The sequence below is a fragment of the Zootoca vivipara genome, chromosome 5, assembly GCF_963506605.1.
Source record: "Zootoca vivipara chromosome 5, rZooViv1.1, whole genome shotgun sequence".
Taxonomy (NCBI): domain Eukaryota; kingdom Metazoa; phylum Chordata; class Lepidosauria; order Squamata; family Lacertidae; genus Zootoca; species Zootoca vivipara.
In genome coordinates this window covers 11,178,876-11,196,788 of record NC_083280.1, presented here as the reverse complement: position 1 = coordinate 11,196,788, position 17,913 = coordinate 11,178,876, and the positions used below count along the sequence as shown (strand labels likewise).

At 42.5% G+C, this 17,913-nt stretch overlaps 1 protein-coding gene across 1 annotated transcript; it reads left to right on the top strand.

Annotated features, from left to right (window-relative positions):
• The first annotated feature begins 404 nt into the window (after window positions 1-404).
• ACTL6A (actin like 6A) lies at window positions 405-17,820 on the top strand. Its single transcript, XM_035133505.2, has 14 exons — window positions 405-570; window positions 2,561-2,637; window positions 3,808-3,982; window positions 5,138-5,238; window positions 6,169-6,266; window positions 7,449-7,543; window positions 8,665-8,771; window positions 9,980-10,069; window positions 11,481-11,542; window positions 13,001-13,115; window positions 14,375-14,455; window positions 15,955-16,050; window positions 16,793-16,879; window positions 17,326-17,820. Exons 1-14 carry the CDS (start codon window positions 546-548, stop codon window positions 17,404-17,406), a joined length of 1,290 nt encoding a protein of 429 aa, XP_034989396.1. The 5' UTR covers window positions 405-545; the 3' UTR covers window positions 17,407-17,820.
• The last annotated feature ends 93 nt before the right edge of the window (window positions 17,821-17,913 follow it).

Sequence of the window (17,913 nt, the reverse complement as noted above, 5' to 3'; positions counted from 1 at the left end):
AGCGCAATTGTGCGGTAGTTGGAGCATTCTTTGGCACTGCCCTTGGCACTGCACATACGGTACTGTACTGTATTGGGACTTGCTCCCGACTAAAGCAACCTGGCTGCTGCCAATCAAAGAAGCCGGCTGCTGCAAATCACGTGATCAGCTCCAGCCCATACGCGCATTCTCCTCCCAGCTCCGCCCTCTACCCCGCCCCTCTTTGAAAATCTGCAACCGAGCGTGGTTTCTTTCCCCGCAGCCACACTCCGAGACTCTCATCGCGACCTTACAACCGCCTGGACGAAAGCCAAGGGGAAGAAACGCAGCAGCGGTCGCGCCCAAGGAACGCGGCGCCGGCGATTGGCTGGACGGCGTCTTCTGTGCCGCGATAGGCCGGCTGAGAAAAGGGCCTCGCTCCCTATTGGTTGGGTTTAGCAGTAGGGCGGCAGTAAGCAAGCTAGGTCGAGCGGGCGGAGCTTGTGCTTGGGAGAGCGGCCTGAGGTGATTTTTGTGTTGTGTATGTGTGTGTCGCTGCCGGCCGAGCGGTGAAGTCCGGAGCGGACATGAGCGGCGGCGTGTACGGAGGGGGTAAGTTCTCCTCGGAGTGGGAGGGGCAGCTCCTCTCTCTCTCCCCCCCCCCTCGGACCGTTAGGGCTGCGCGTTCCACCGACTCGCTCTCTTTCCCGCGGGGGAGGGGGAGTCTGCCGCCGCCGCCCGTCCGGCAGAGCCTGAAAAGGCGCCTGTGCCTTTAAGACGGGGCGACTGGAGGGAGAATTTCGTCCTGGGCACCTTCTCCCCGCACCTTTAGGCGCCGAGGGGGAAAGCTTTCCTCTATAATTATTTATTTGACCAAATTTAAAAACTTTTAAAAAACCGAGCGTAATTATTATTATTATAAATCTGAATGTAGGAAATATGTGAACGGTTTTTTTATTATTAAAGAAACGGGCTAGATAGCCATTATGAATCTGGGTAGGTTTGCCTGAAGGAGAAAAGCTTTTGGCATGTCTGCCTTCATATTGAAAAAGGGATTCTTGTGTTAATATTCAATTCATGAAATTTCTATACCGCTTGGTTGTAAAAAAAAAAAAAAACCCCACACCCTCAAAGCGGTTTACCAAAAAAAGAGAAAAACAAAAAAATGATCACTTAACCAATAAACCACTTGATTATTTAATTTCTCTACCGCTCACTATATTATAGTTATCTCTAACGGGTGTGCAGAAAGCTGTGGCAACAGCAGACAGCTTAAACAAAAACACAGAATTGCATATAAAGATGTTGCATTAATACAAAGTTATATATAAATCAGGGGTCAGCAAACTTTCAGCAGGGGGCCGGTCCACTGTCCCTCAGACCTTGTGGGGGGCCGGACTATATTTTGAAAAAATATATGAATGGATTCCTATGCCCCACAAATAACCCAGAGATGCATTTTAAATAAAAGGACACATTCTACTCATGTAAAAACATGCTGATTCCCGGACCGTCCATGGGCCGAATTTAGAAGATGATTGGGCCGCATCTGGCCCCCGGGCCTTAGTTTGGGGACCCCTGATATAAATCAATGTCAATTCCTTCTAGTGTACCCCTCCCTTGCAGCTTCCAGGTTCTCTCACCCAGAGTCCAAGCAAACTCAGCTCACCCACAACCTTTCAGAACCGTTAAAACATGACTTCTGTTTCAGTGTATCTGAAGAAGTGTGCATACACACGAAAGCTTATACAGTACCTAAAAATACTCAGTTGGTCTCTAAGGTGCTACATTATAATTTTTAAATTCTTTTGGAAGGATTCTTTTAAAGACTTTCTTAGATCATACAACTTTTTTGAAGAGTTTATTCTTTCAAGGGCGTTTTTAGGTTTTTAAGAAGTGTCTTTTTAACTATATTTACAGAATTGTTTTAATTTATTTTGACTATGGCAGACCAACCTGGCTACCTACTTGAATCTAGTATAACAGAAAGTTAAAAGCCACAATAGAATAGACTGAAATGAATTAAAACTCATACAAACTTTCTGGACACTTGCATGGGCTCGTCAACAATAAGAATGTTTTCAGCAGACCCCCAAGAAGAATGCAGTGATGGTGTCTGCCTGTTATCAATAAGCAGGGAGTTCCAAAGTGTTCGTGCCACCAAACTAAACGACCCAAGTTCTTACAGATGTCATGCGGATACTATGTGACCCCTATAAAAGTGCCAGTTCCACTGACCACAGTAGGCGAGTGGGCACATATGGGTGCACACCATCTCATAGGTAATAGGTGTCACCATGTTAGAAGGATATATTTACCACAAAGGGATCTGTAGAATGCGCACTGTGTGCCTTTAAAAGCTTAAAGGTGGACCTAATCTACAATAGCCTACGGCACACATTGCAAATTGATTCTGTGCGTAGATTTTTGGAAGCAACCTGCAGTCCCAGTGTGATATTGGAAGTTTGAAACCTTTGCTAGGTGTCCCACTTTAGTTCTTCTCTTTCAATGTCTTGAAATATGCCTTTTACCAATAAACACATAGCTTGTCTGATAAGGGTTTGTTTTTAAATCGACACAAATTGTGAATTTCTGTTTGCAGATGAAGTTGGTGCTCTGGTGTTCGACATCGGCTCCTATACAGTCAGAGCTGGCTATGCTGGGGAGGACTGCCCAAAGGTGAGAGCAGAAGTGAGACGTTAGATTGATCAATAGAATTTGGATTTCCTATGCAAATAACTCCTGAAATGTTGTTGTTGTTTAGTCGTGTCTGACTCTTCGTGACCCCGTGGACCATAGCACGCCAGGCACTCCTGTCTTGCACTGCCTCCCGCAGTTTGGTCAAACTCCTGAAATACTTGTATATATTTTGGGATAACTGTGTATGCTATAGCAAGGGAATTGAAATCCCTTGAGCAACGAATGATAGTCCAATAAAATATGGTATATGAAGATCATGTAGAAATGTACACAAAAATTCGTCTGCTGGAACCTCTGCTCAGGAGAGGTTATCATCTCTAGCTGTTTTGTCCCCCTCTGCATTTTAAATAGTAGCATTTGCAATTTCTTGGTATCATGTTTCTGCAAAACACTGGGTCATTTCTCTCCCCTAACACACTTACCACCAATCGTCTTTCTTTTACCTGCCCTGCAATTTTCACCTAAGTAGTTTTTGTCTTTTCCTCTCCTTTGAATAAGTAGTCTTCATTTGATGTGGCTCTCTAGAAATTCTTCCGTTGATTACTTCATGTTTTGGCCATATGTTTAGGGGAATATATTGACAAATGTCAGAGGTGTTTTTTAAATAAGAGGTTGTCCTGGTTTGAGGGGAATGTTATGGTGAGATGGCCCGGGCCAGAGGGATAGATAAATGTGGGAGTCCTATGTTTAAATCTCTGCTTGGCTGTGAATCTCAGTGAGAACGCCTTGGCCATGCCACCTTCTCAACTAGATTTCCTAGCTCTTGTAGTAAAATATTCTGGGATTTGGGCAACAGTTCAACGATAAATGCAGTTCCAGATATTTCCCCCCCCCCCCACTCCACGTGTAGTGTGAAATCTTTCTTGAAAAGTGTTTAAATAATGTGCACATTATATAAGTAAGCCAGATTATGGAAAGCCTGATATATCAGAGAGTGCAGCTATATGTTTGTCCCCCCCCCCCCGGTGTTTAGCTAATCCTTTCACGCCCCATACAGAATAGAGGCATGACATGCCTAACATGCTGTAAGAATTTGAGGCAGTGGTGATAACTTTCTTTCTCTTCCCCATTAGTTAGGCTTGATGCAAACAGTCAACCTTTATGTAACTTTGTGTATTTCCCCCCCCCCCCCCAAATCTCCCATTGTAGGTTGATTTTCCCACTGCCATTGGCGTGGTACTGGACCGGGATGATGGGAGCTCCATGATGGAGATTGATGGTGACAAAAGCAAACAAGGAGGTCCAACGTACTACATAGACACTAATGCATTGCGGGTTCCAAGGGAGAACATGGAGGCCATTTTGCCTTTGAAAAATGGAATGAGTATGATGCTTTGCATTTTCCTTTTCTTTTTTCTTAAATCTTGAGTATTGATTTCAGACACATCAGAAAAAATTAATATTTTTACTCACAAAATGGCATTGTCCTGCTTTGTGAGAATGTTTGATCTGGAGTCGAAAAGAAATTTATTCTGATGGTGTTTGGGCCAAGCATTTAAAGTTTTCTAGATCTACCCAAGAGCTGTGGATATTCCCTTTAGCTTATGTTGACCTGTTTTGAAATAGGCATTCCTGTTTAGTTTGTAAAGCTGGTTATGGGAAGAATATAACTCCTTAAATGGCAGCGTGTTTTGAAAAACATGACCCTGTCCTGTAAACATTTATCTATTCTTCCTTTTCTTCAAATATTCTATTAATTTGGAAAGACAGTAGCCAAGTTCAGAGACCATGCTTAATCATAGTTATCAGTGACCGTGGTTTGTTACCTCACTCCTAACAAGATGCCAGATGCACAGTGAAACAATGGTTTAGTGTGCTTGACTAGGACTTTCTCCAAATAACCATATTCAAACAGGCACCAATAGGACTCTGAAGGTAGAACATCTGGAGAGTTGGAGGACCTTCCTTGACCCATGGTTTTTTTTAAAAAAAATACAGATATATTGCTTATTCATGGATAATGCAAACATTATTTGCAAACCCTCTTCATATTAGTTTCATATCCTAATTTCCAGCCAATGGTCTGGTTTGCACATAACACTAAACCAAGCTATGGTTCCCTGTAAGGAATACAAACCATCGCTAAGCTTTGTGTCTGTAGAGGACCTGTATTGCTTTGAAAGTAAACTGTTCTCAATTAGCAAGGAGATTGTCTTGTACGTTTTTAAATAATCTGATTGTACAGTTGCCTTCATAGGGTTGTTCCTGCACTAGTGTTTACAATGAAGTATAGTTAGAATCCTTTGATCTTGTAGGGCTGTGAGATTGGCTTGAATGTTGTGTACTTTGATTCTTTAGATACAGGATTTCACTGGTGCAAGGATGGAAACACGACTAAGATCCCTCATCCTGCTGACCCCTATACTGTCCACATGCTCAGTCTTGCACTGATAATGTGCTTCATGTTGCATACATGCCTAAACTAGAGCAGCACCTCCAGCAAAAGCAGCAGGTTTAATTTATTTTTATGTTGTTACAGTTGAGGACTGGGACAGCTTCCAAGCCATTTTGGATCACACCTACAAGATGCACATTAAATCTGAAGCTGCTTTGCATCCTGTTCTAATGTCTGAAGCGCCAGTGAGTAAAAGCCCAGTTTCTTTCCTTGAAATACCCATCAGATTTTAAAGCATGGAAGGCAGTTTGACTGTTGTGAAGCTTGCAAACTTGGGGGTGGAAGGGGGAAGAGCAAATAACTAAAAAACCAGGACTTGGTAAAAGAACCTATCAAGATGAACTGTAATATCTGTGACTAGATTGCCTGTATGGACATGCTAGAAATGTTTATGAGCACTGCCAGAGAAGAAATGACAGCACTGAGGAAGTTGTGGGCATGGAAAGGGGAGTAGCAGAAAGGGATGATCTATACCCACCCCAAACACCAAAGCAAGTAGTCTGCATCCCCAAGTGGAGAGGTTTGGATCCTGATTTCTCACAACTTTTTGGATTATCCCTGTAAACCTGAATGTGCAGGGGGAAAACATCAAGACGGGTTATTTAAAGGTTATGTAATGTGGATTATTCAAATTAAATGTGGACACAGCTGTGAGCACAAAGTAAACTCAGTGTAGACAAGCCCTTCCTGTCTCAAGTGATTTCTTCCTGTTGCCTTCCTACTCCTAGCCTGCTTTTTCCCTTTTAACTATGTTTGAAAAGCCACTGTAAACTATAGTTTTAGCTTGTGATTTACGGCTCAAATGCTATATTTATGCACATATAATATGAGACGTGGTCTACTCTGGGAAGGAAGTCCCTTGAGAGAAAATGCACAGATAGCACAAGCTTCCAATTTCAAGCCATAGTTTGCAGGAAGCTGATATTTTGTCTGCATTAGGCTCAAAGTGATACATCTGCATGAACCAGCCCACTGATTTGTAAATAGGAAGTAACTCAACTTTCCTGCCTGACATATTATTGCCCTGTGAACATTTAAGCAACCTGTTCTGAGTGTGACATATTTCTGCTCAAGTTATAGGTGAATTTGTTTTTTTTATCTTTGCACTCTTCTAGTGGAACACCAGAGCCAAGCGTGAGAAATTGACAGAGCTGATGTTTGAACATTACAATATCCCTGCTTTCTTCTTGTGCAAAACTGCAGTTCTCACAGCGTATCCCAAACATGTTAATGAATAAGTGGACATCATTACAGAGCTTTTTGCACTTTTATAGAAAAAAAACAAACATACCGTATTTTTCTGTGTATAAGACTAGTTTTTCCCCTAAAAAATAATGTCCAAAATTTGGGGGCTTCTTATACATGAGGGCTATCTCCCCCCCATTTTCGGAGTCCCCCAAAATAGGGGGCGTCTTATACATGGGGGTGTCTTATAGACGGAAACATATGGTACTGTTTTTAACATTTTAACATTTAAATCAAGGTGGTGTCACTATGCTAGTCTCAAAGATGGGTTGGTTATATTTATTGGGTTGTAACCAAAGTTACCTCTCGGCTGATGTTAAGGCGTCTGTCAGCTGGAAGGGAAGCAATTTACAGTGATTACCTCAATCCTCTGGAGTATATTGGGAGGAGGGGGAATTTTAAAAGCCCCTTCCCTGTCTGTTCTGCTGTTGGAAGACATACAATCAGCTGAGCAACCTCACTGGATTTCATTCATTCTCCAGTCAGAAATTCATTCTCCAGTCAGAAATAAAAGTCTCTAAGATCTGAATTAACTTTGTATATACTAAGCTGCTTAGTATTGCTTATTGAAATTGTTTTTACCCTGCTTCTCAGTGAAAAGGTTCCTATAATGAGCATGCTTTTAGAGGTTTTTCCCCCCCTGCCTGGAGAATGTCTTCTTGAATGACAGGGTATGGTATGGTAATGGTGTAAACTATGGTGTGTGTGTGTGTGTGTGTGTATGAATGAATGAATGAATAAAACTCAACAGGAGGAATAAATTGCCCATTCAGACGGTGTAAGAATTACATGATATAATCCTTTCAGGAACTGGAGATTGTTGCTTGAGTTTCAAGCAATAATGCAGCTCAATCCTATGCATATTTATGTAGAAGCAGGTCCCCCCCACTGAGTTCGGTAGAGCTTACACCCCAGCAAGTATGTATAGAATTGCAACCATAGTGTAGGTATATTTATTTTCTTTTTTTTGGGGGGGGGATTCCCATGCTTCAAAGGTGTATATTTTTCTTAGCTTCTGTCCCCAAAAGTTGCATGTAATTTTGACAAGAAAGGACGTGTCCTATCACGTCCAAGAGCAAAATGAACTGCAGCGCCATTTGTGTTTATGTTGTGCCCAAATCCCATTGTCTTCCTTAACCCTTCCGACTAGCTTTGCTAATGGCAGATCCACAGGCTTGATCCTGGATAGCGGAGCAACCCACACCACTGCCATCCCAGTGCATGATGGATACGTGCTCCAGCAAGGTAAGAATTCTTCCAGAGGAGTTGGTACCGTGTTTCTCATATTATAAGACACGTCTTATATTTATTTTTTCCTGAAAAAAACACACCATGGCTTATTTTCAAGGGATGTCTTATTTTTTAATTAAGTACCGGTATCTGTACAGACCACAGACCTGCTCCCACCGGGTCTTCGCGCGCGGCAGGCAAAGGCTGCAGCCAGGTCCCGGGGGTTAACGCAGCAGCAGCAACCCTCCTTTGCCACAGACCTGCTCCCACCCCCTGGTACGGCTTATTTTCGAGGTATGCCTTATATTTTTCCACCTCAGGAAAATCCTGCCATGCCTTATTTTGTAGGGATGCCTTAAAATATGAGAAACACGGTAGTAATCTTGACTGCCCCGTTAATAAGTTAGGTTCAGGACAAACAGATGAGAGGATTCCTTTCCCCAAAACAGGATTAAATCATTTGAGGAATTCCCCCCCCCAAAGATGTGGTGATTGGTTGCTGGCTTAGATAGATCTATCCTTCATGAGCTTTTTTTAAGGTATCAAAATAAGCAAAAATGCATCCTTTGTATTCAGAATTGGTATACTCTTGAGTACCAGACGCTAAAGAACAAGGTCAGAAAAGGGTCATCTTTTTCATGTTTTATTTGTGTGCTTGTGCAGGGGCATCTAAGAGCCTCTGCTAAAGAAAGAGTGCTGGACTAGAGGCCTCAGCCCACTCTTTTTTTAAAAATAATAAAACACAACACTAAACCCTCCCCCCTGTAATTGTCATAAGACCAATGTCTTCAAACTTTACAAAACAGAGATATCTTTCGCTTTAATGTAACATCTTTAGTTTGCATTTTGTATGTCATCCCTTGGCTGAGTCTGAGTGCATCTGCTCTGTGAAGTCGCTTACCATCTTTATTCTGCAGCCTGGTTGCTCTTGAAGGGGGGCGGTTTGTGTAGCAGAATGCTTTTCCAGTCTGCCATTGGACTGGAGAACACAGGTCCCTGAGAATGCAGAAGCCTGCTACTACGGAAATAACTCTGCTTAGTTGGGATTTGGGCGGGGGTGACCTCCTGCATGCAAAATGTGATATTGGAAGGTTGAAACCTTTTCTAGGTGCCCCACTTGTGTTCTGTATTTGCAGGCATTGTGAAATCACCTCTGGCTGGAGATTTCATTACGATGCAGTGCAGAGAACTGTTTCAGGAAATGAACGTGGAGATAATTCCTCCATATATGATTGCATCAAAGGTAGGTAATAGATTATACTCTGTTTGTATAATTTGGAATAATTGGTTTGATATGATTGATTTGTAAGCGAAAATCTAATAAAAATTGATTCTATTATATAAAAAGGTAATAAATTATACGGAAAGAATGAAAGGGTTTGCTTGCTTTGTGTGTATGTTGGCTGCTTTTGTGAGCCTCTCCTCCAGTCCAGGCAGTATTTCCCCAGTGTTTTGAACTTGAGAACACCTCTTGAACTTCTGCCTTGTAGGGACCCAACAACACACAGTTTGCATGCATGTTCATCTTTCATTTATACAGGGCCTTCAGATCATTTGCCTGAGAAATGTTCAGTGAGAAATGCTCGAGTGCATGTGAGCCACCCCTTAGATTTTGGGGATGGAATGACTTCCTAGAGAGCTGGGTATATGTCCACCACTTGGTTCTGATGGTGCTAGGTAGACAATCGGTCTGACTTTTGGTAAGGCAGCTGTGAAGGAATCATCCAACAAACTTGCAAGACAGGCTGCTGAACTACACTCCTTTCTCCTTTACAACTGTCAACAAAAAGTTGCAAGGAGAGGCACTGCCAGCTGAGTGCGCTCCAGACAGTTTCCCCTTGTCTCTCTCAGATCAAGGCCCTTATCATAAAACCAAGCAATCTGGCACATGGAATAATATCCCTTGTGTAATCAGTAGGAAGCCAAAAGCCTGAATCCAATTTAGAAACTTGTATGGTGAAATTGAAGAAAGTCTAGTGGGTCCCATTGGAAATGAAATCAACAAGGGTTCTCTAGATACTCAAGATTAGACAACTTAGAGGGAATCAACAGAACAAAGGTTCAACCAGATACACTGCTTAAACAACTTTCACAACAAATTGTACCTCCTTTTATTTCCCTAGAGTAACAGGGAGGGGAGGAAGGAAAGATGGACAGGAGAAAGGAAATTTCTCTAATCAGGAGGGCTGAAGGGTGTTGGAAGTAAATGTCAGGTAGCACCTAAGGGCAGGGCTGATTAGTGCTTGCCAACATGGGAAGGTGAGAATTGGAGTGACAGCTCCCTTTTTGACTGGTTGAAAAAACCCATAAAGCCAAGGCTCATCCTGTGGATTTGTGGAAAGGCAGCTTCCTTGCAACAAAGAAGTTGGAATACAGGCCCTGTATTCTTGCCCTTTGTTAAATAACATATTGGAATGTGGACACTGAACTGACCCTGATTTGCTATTGCAGGAAGCAGTTCGTGAGGGCTCTCCAGCAAACTGGAAGAGAAAAGAGAAATTGCCACAAGTCACAAGAACGTGGCACAATTACATGTGCAATGTGAGTATGTTCTTCCAGGTCTACAAAGAAAATAATTTTGGAAGTATACCTTGTGCTGGATAGGATTCCTCTGCTAGAGGTAACTTGGGATGAGGGATCTGTGGCCCTACAGTCTTCTCAAGACTTCTACCTTTCATCAGCTGCAGCCAGCTGGCCAGTGGTTGAGGATGATGGGAGTTGTCAAACAACATCTAGGGGCCGGCTGGGTAGGGGAGCGTAGGGCCCCTACCCTGCCCTTAATAAACTCAGATATAACTAGCACTCGTGAATGTGTTAGGCTTGCATAACCAGGAACAATGCTTTAAAAAAATGGGGAATGGCAGAAAAACTCGAAAGCCTGTTCTTGCAGTGGCCTGCCAGATGCCTGTGGGAAACCCAAGCACAAGGGCACTCTCTCCTCTGTTGGTTTCCAGCAATTGGTTTTCAGAAGCAGAGCATGTAGGCAGAGCATAGCCGTACGTTCCGTTGTCTAATAATGCACTGCATGAAAAAGTACTTTCTTTTATCTTTTCTGAATTTTATCTTCCAAAATTCAGCTTCATTAGATGTTCCCAAGTTTTAGTGCTACAAGAGAGGAAGAAATAACTTTTCTCTAGCCACTTCTCCATGCCATAATTTTATAAATCTCTATATCGTGTAGAATTTGTAGACAGTCATCTTTTCTCTAAACTAAAAAGTCTGAAATGTTGTAACCTTTCCTCTTTGAGGAGTTGCTCCACCCTCTTGATCATTTGGGTTGTCCTTTTCTGAACCTTTTCCAACCCAACAATATATTTTTTGAGGTCAGGCAACTGGAACTCTACGTAGTATGCAGGTCAATGGGAGAGAAAAGATGAGAGCAGTAATATAATAAAGCCTATGTATTTTTGTTTTGCAAGGTGTGAGGGAATCTCTTGTTTTAGGTCATTATTGTTCTAAATTAAAAATGTTTGTCATCCTGGAGTTCCCACATACAGCAATGTGGAAACTCTTGAGAATTGCAGGATATCGCAGCTTGATTACTGAGAAGGTTTATTGCAGGGGTGGGTAGCCTTCATTTCTTAGGTCTGCTTTAGTATACCTTAAAGGTTCTGCTAAGAATAGCCTTAATTTTGAAGATGGTAGTAATGTTGTTGGGGTGGGAAGAGAAAGCTTTATGGCATTTTATTGGTATCCAATGCAGACATTTCCCTGCTAAGATTTGTCCTTCTGTAACTCTGAACCAGGTCTGCCATTTCAAAGATTCTTCTGGGGATTCTCCACTTTCCATGGGTCATGTACTCCAACTCTTTGAGATATTACAGATATATGTCAATGTTTCTGTCTGCCTAGGATTCTCTTGTATGGTCCACAGTTCCTCCTTTCTTTGGTCTTCTGGTGTTTGGAACATGAGACCTCATACCTGTTCTTTTCAATACTTTCCCCTCCACAGTGTGTGATTCAGGACTTCCAGGCTTCTGTCCTCCAAGTGTCTGATTCAACTTATGATGAACAGTATGTTCTTTTAAAATTATTTTCAACTTTACAATGGCTAACTTAAGTAACTGGGTGATTTCCAACCTGAGCCTGTGAACATCATACTAAATCATTGTTTAGCATTACAAGAATTAGCCTCTCCTCTCGCTGGGCTTGCACTTTTTCCTATAAGCCACCCCAGCAGGGTATAAGGAAGAATTTGGAAGCTTTTGGTTCTGTTTTTGATTAACCACAACTTGATACGTTGTCAATACTGGACAAATTGTGGTTAATTTTAACTCTGGCTGTGGAAACAAACCAACTTCAAACCATAGGGTGATACTCAACTTAAGTTTTTCTCAGAGTAGACACATTGAAATTAATAGTCATGGCTAAGTTAGGTTCATGAATTTCAGTAGGTCTGCTTGTGAGTGAAACTTAGTTGAGTGCCACCCATAGTTTACAAAGCTGACTTGTTTTCATTAACCATAGCTGAGAATAACAACAATTTAGGGCAGGTAAAAGCTGCTTAAAGACAACCAGCAAGCAAGCAGTTTCTTTAAAAGACAGAAGCACTCTTTTCAACCTCATGCAGAGCTGTTCAGGCTTGGCATCAAGGACCGGAGACATTGTTCACATTGACAGCTCTGCCAGTGCCCCCCTTAGTTAGAGTGGTGGACTAGAACCTGAGAGACCAGGGTTTGAATCCTCACTCAGCCATGAAACTCTCTGGGTGACCTTAAGCTAGTTGCTGCCTCTCAGCCTAACCTACATCACAGCATTGTGCGGATGAAATGGGGAGGAGAACCATGTACACCACCTTGAGATCCTTGGAAGAAAAGGTGGTATATCAATGTCATAAACAAACATAACATGAGAATAACCAGTTGGATCAGGCTAACGGCCCATCTAGTCCAGCACCCTGTTCTCACAGTGGCCCACCAGATGCCTGTGGGAAACCCAACAATAAACATCCATAAAAATGGCAAAAGTAGTTTCCCAAATAGGTTTTATCTTAAACAATTACAAGCACAGTAAATAAAGAGACCACTTGTGATATACCAGTGGTTTAGTGTTCGGACATTTTGTTGCTAAAAAGGTGTAAGGGGTGCAAGCTAGCCAGCCAGGCCAACCCCTCCTTCCCAGCGTTCCAGTTCTAATAGCTAGTGAAACTGTTGGGCAGAGTCTCTTAGTGGTGAAGGGATGAGACTCTGAAAATAACTTGTACAGCAAGGAAGAAAACGAAAAACAAGGGCAACATGGAAATATTGGGAGGGGGGGAAGGGAATTGTTTGGATATGGGAGGGGTGCATTGTTCCAATCCCTTCCATGCCACAAAGTTCTCTGGGTGGCCTTTATCAGTTCCCTGTTTCCTGGGATTGTTGCAATAAAAATTTGGTAAGAAATGCAGTTTGCTGTGTTGTGCATGAGAACTGGGGGGAAAAAACCTGGCAACGGTTTAATGCCTTCTAAAAATGAGTTGTTTCTGCCCTCCAGGGTGGCTGCACAGATGCCCACGGTACATTACGAATTCCCCAATGGTTACAACTGTGACTTTGGTGCTGAGCGGCTAAAAATTCCTGAAGGCTTGTTTGACCCTTCCAATGTAAAGGTAAAACTAAGTAGGACAGTATGTGAGATTGCATTTTGTGTGCAAGCATCTATTACGTTATGGAAGTATATAGGAATCAGTAACGTGAAATGTCCTGGAATCTTTTTAACTGTTTTAAATGATTTGGGGAAGATAAGAAATAGCAGGATATTTGGAGCTTCAGATGAACCAGAATGTGTCTTGCATTACATTTCTAATAGCATTACATCAGGGGTGGGGAACCTCTGGCCTCTGGGCCATATTAGATCTGGCAGGGGTCCCAATTTGACACATGAGGCCATTTCCTCCAAATCACGTCCATCTGCCTTGCCTCTGAAATTGCAGATGACTTCAGGTGCAAGGCAGGTGAAGGCGTGGCTGTCATTATTTTGAAATTGTGTTGAAACAACTTGCAAATTGATGCCATTTTCAACTTGTCACCTGATTCCATAATAATGCCATGTCATCAACAGGTGATTGGGGGAAGTGGAAAGCAGGAAGGCTCTCACCTGCCAGCTGGATCCATTTCCCCATCCTTGCATTATATGACTGATAGATCATGAAGCATCCTCTCCTACAAGTAGAGTACCCCCCCCCTATCCTCACTGTTTTGTAGAACTGGTTGGCCACCAGGCTAGCACAGTTCACCAGCCATGTATTGCAGCCCATTGGGAGGTTGATAAACCTCTGTTGTTTTGCTGCCTGCCTGGGATTGCAAATACAGTATATGGGTGGTCGGCTGGGTTGGTTCGATGGGTCATATATTGTTCTGCTCTGATGAAGACTTTCTCTTTCCCAGAAATACCCACACACAAGACCATTATGATTTGCCCTCTGATAAAATCCTGTTAGCAGACTGAGACTTAACTGTTAAAAGGAAAGATCTACTCTTGCCTTATTTTGGAGCAGTTCTAAACTGGATAATAAGTTGGGAAGAAAGGTTTTATTTTTATTATAACAATTTTGGTGAATGGACAGTAAGGTACACACTAACAGTATTTGGGCCTCCCCAACAGCATTTTCTGATTTTGCAACAGTTTGTTTTCCCCACTGTTTTGCAAGTGATTTCATGGTCTCTGTGCTATTTATTTTTTAAATGGGCAAACTGAGAAGATAAGGCCAGGCGAAGATTCCCAAGAGCTACAGCCCCCTCCTCAACCAATGTACCTCCTATCTATGGGGCTGGAAAAAATGCATACAAGGCATATTCTATCACACTGTTATCAATTTGATTCTACTATGATAGCATTAACTTGCCATTTTCTTTCTTCCCTCTCCAGGGTTTATCTGGCAACACAATGCTTGGCGTGAGCCATGTGGTCACTACAAGTGTCGGGATGTGTGATATAGACATCAGGCCAGTAAGTATTAGTTAGGTATGATGGTTTAAAAGTAAATAGACCAGGGAGTGATTCCCTTCCCTTAGCTAAAATTCAAAGTGCAGGATTGACCCATGCCCTGAATAGTGATCTGCTCCACATAATGCTGTTAAAAGCCTGCTTGCATTCTCCAAGGGAGAGCTGGTGTAATGTCTTGCCTTGGCAACGAACTTGCTTTGTCACCTTAGGGGAGCTACTGCTCTTTCAGTCTCAGCCCATCCCATTTGCAGGGTGGTGGTGGTCGCACTGAATTGATGTAAGATAATGTTGAAGTGCTTTGCATGTCCTCTAAAATACTGCATAAATGTTAGCTGCTGTGTGTTGATTAGGAACGTAGAAATCTGCCTTATACCATGTCAGGCTATTTGTCCAAGTGGCCCAGGCTTGTTTATCGTCTGACCAGGAAAATAACCTGAGCCTTTTAAAGGGGAGGTACCAGGGCTTGGACCCAGGTTCTGCTGTGTGCAAGGCATATGCTCTAATCACTGAGTCAAAGTCCATGTTTGTAGCAGTTTTGAAATGGTTTACCCTACCTTTCCATCCGTGCGACCCCTGAAGGTAGACAGCAATCAGTTACTACATTTAAATGGACCTAAAAATGAATAAAATCCCAACTGACAACATTCAAAAAGAGAAGCAGCAAACCCTGGCAGATGGTTAGTTACCACCCAGGCATTCTGACCTGACATTTAAAGGCAATGACTAATGGGCAGACTACTCTGCCCTGTAGGTGCCATTACTGAAAGGCCCTGCCCCAGGCCATAACTCAGCCAGTTGGTAGGATATGGAGCAGGGCTTCTGATGATCTAAACGTGTGAGTAGGTTCATGGGCAAGGAGGTGGCCCTCCTATGTCTCAGGTAGTCAGGCTGATCGTGTGCTCTTGAGGATTGCAGCCCTGTATACTGCAACTCAGTCCCACTGCAACAGATAAGATACACTTTTGAGTAAGAGTGCCTAAGACCACAATGTAAAATGTGAAGCTAGGATTCCCTGTAGTGCTGTTTTCCATGAGATGACAGAAACTAAACCGGGCTGGGGTTGCCATCTTCATGGTCCAACACAGCTTGATTCCCTGCATACTCGCATTCTGTATTGTTGCTTTGCCCCCCAGTCATCTTTACCACCTCTATCAGCAGCTTGCCCAAGAGAATGTGCTAATTCAGAAAGTCCACGAATAGATATTAATGTCCATGCTAGACATATTTCTCAGGCTTCTGGTGAATTAGGGATCCCCATCTGCCAAACTATGATTTTTAGTATGGAATTATCTAGACTTCCTATGTAGCTTTGGAAAATTTACCTAGTGGGAAAGTTCATTTCTGGAACCGCTCACAGGTCTTAAGCATGCTAGTTATTTTTTCTTACATTGTTTTATCAGCAGAGTGAAGTTGTGACTTGTTTCTTTCAATATATATATCTGTGTTGTGAAGGGCAACAGAGAAGAAATACCATTGTAATGAGTTCTGCCTTCGTTCTCCAGGGTCTCTATGGGAGTGTGATTGTAGCAGGAGGGAACACCCTACTACAGAGCTTTACAGACAGACTAAATAGAGAACTGTCTCAGAAAACACCTCCGGTGAGTGGCTACCAAACAGCAAACATTTTCCTTGTACTTCTTAAATGTGTGCAGGTATTTGGCTATTGGAACAGTGCTCCTGCCAAACACAAGACTGGTGAACTGCATCCATCTTCTCTGGCTTTCAGTTCATTGATGCATTGGGGATGAGTCTACATGCCTTGCTGTTTCATATGAGGCATAGTTCAAATGTAATGTTTCAGTCCAAGACATTTTAGTTTGTTGGAGCAGGAGCATGCAACAAATTTGAGTAATTCCCTCTTGCATGCCTGACCTCAGAGGATCCTCTGGAGCAGATTTTGGGGGGTGTAGAGGGAGAGGAAAGGGAAGCCCTGTTGCATAAGTGGAATTACTCATGCAGTGTTGGCTACAGCCCCGTGATTTTAAGCGCTTTCTGCAGACTTTGCTGTACGCAGATGCAGGAGATAATGGTCTGAGTTGTCTATGTTTATAGGCATGATCCAGCCATCAAGTGAGTTCCATGTGCCAAAAGAGGTTTAGGACTTTTTTTTGCAAATACGTGTACCTATTTTGCAAACAAAGAGCCATGTAGCAAACCGTATCTGAAACGTGAGGGGCATTTCGCATGTGATTTGAAACACAGTCATGGCAGTGGGACTGTTTAAAGAGAAAGATAATGCTAGTAGGCATATACAAGTCAGCAGCTTGGGCATTCCTCAGATAGCCCCTTGGATCTGGGCCAATTTAAAATGACAATATTTTCCCCCCATTTTGATTTCAGAGCATGCGACTGAAGTTGATAGCGAACAATACAACAGTAGAGCGACGGTTTAGTTCCTGGATTGGTGGCTCCATTTTGGCTTCTTTGGTTAGTAGATTGATAAGGCTTGATTGGTGGGGAAGCAGCGCTGCTCAAAAAGGTTACCCAAGAAGATTTGGGTGAGACTTAACCAGTGGGGAGTGTTTGCTAATGGGGAGAAAAATGATGGACCAGTGTGTGTGTGTGTGTATAGGAACGGTAAAGCAATTTCCTCATTGGAAACTACTATAGGCATGATTATTATTTCAAAACACCTTCTTGAGGAACAAGGTCAGACCTGAATTGCCTTGTTTCTCCTTGCTTGTCATCTTTAGAGCAGTGACAACCAATGTGGTTCCCTGTGGATATTGTGGCCAGTTGGACACCTAGGAATTCCACAAGCCCAACATGAGGACAATAGCTCTTTCCAGCTTCCTGTCATTATGGTTTCCGTTTCATACTCTGCACTATCCTTTCAAAGAAAAGGCTGCCATCTTTGGTTTTGTCTCTTCCAGGGGACCTTCCAGCAGATGTGGATCTCCAAGCAAGAATACGAAGAAGGAGGGAAGCAATGTGTAGAAAGAAAATGCCCATAAAGAACTGGTTTTTTTAATTATAAAAAAAGACAGCTGCCTTCCCCAGCGCTTCTAATATTGGATAGCTTTAGCATACTCAGGAATCAAAAGTTTTGTGTCTCTTTTGTAGGAAATATATACTTTTTTGTGCATTCTGCAATCTCCCATTTTTAACAAACCATAGGTATTTTAAAAGGCCAACATTGTTGTCACAGCAGATGGATGCCCGCATCCTTTGTAAATGCAATAACTCTTATACAAACTCTTTTTATAATTTTTGTATAGATATATATTTTCTGCAAAATCCCCCCCCCCACTGGAAACGAAGCTATAAACTGTGGATGTAATCTCCTGCCTTTCTGAGAAATGTGTCTACTTTCAGACTAGTCTTCCTTGTTACGTTGGCCTTAATAAATTCCTCTAGTTTGTCTTAGAGTCCCTTTGTGTTTGTTTCAGAGAAATTCTGTTTTACATTCACACAACTCATTAAATGAAGGGAGAATGGATGGTACTCAGTTCTTGGTCGAA

Bases quoted from the DNA above. Each gene is read 5' to 3' on its own strand.
- ACTL6A (XM_035133505.2), top strand. From the start codon at position 546: ATGAGCGGCGGCGTGTACGGAGGGG. The intron at 3,983-5,137 runs GTATGATGCTTT...ATGTTGTTACAG, and splicing joins GCCTTTGAAAAATGGAATGA to TTGAGGACTGGGACAGCTTC. The intron at 6,267-7,448 runs GTATCCCAAACA...CCTTCCGACTAG, and splicing joins AAAACTGCAGTTCTCACAGC to CTTTGCTAATGGCAGATCCA.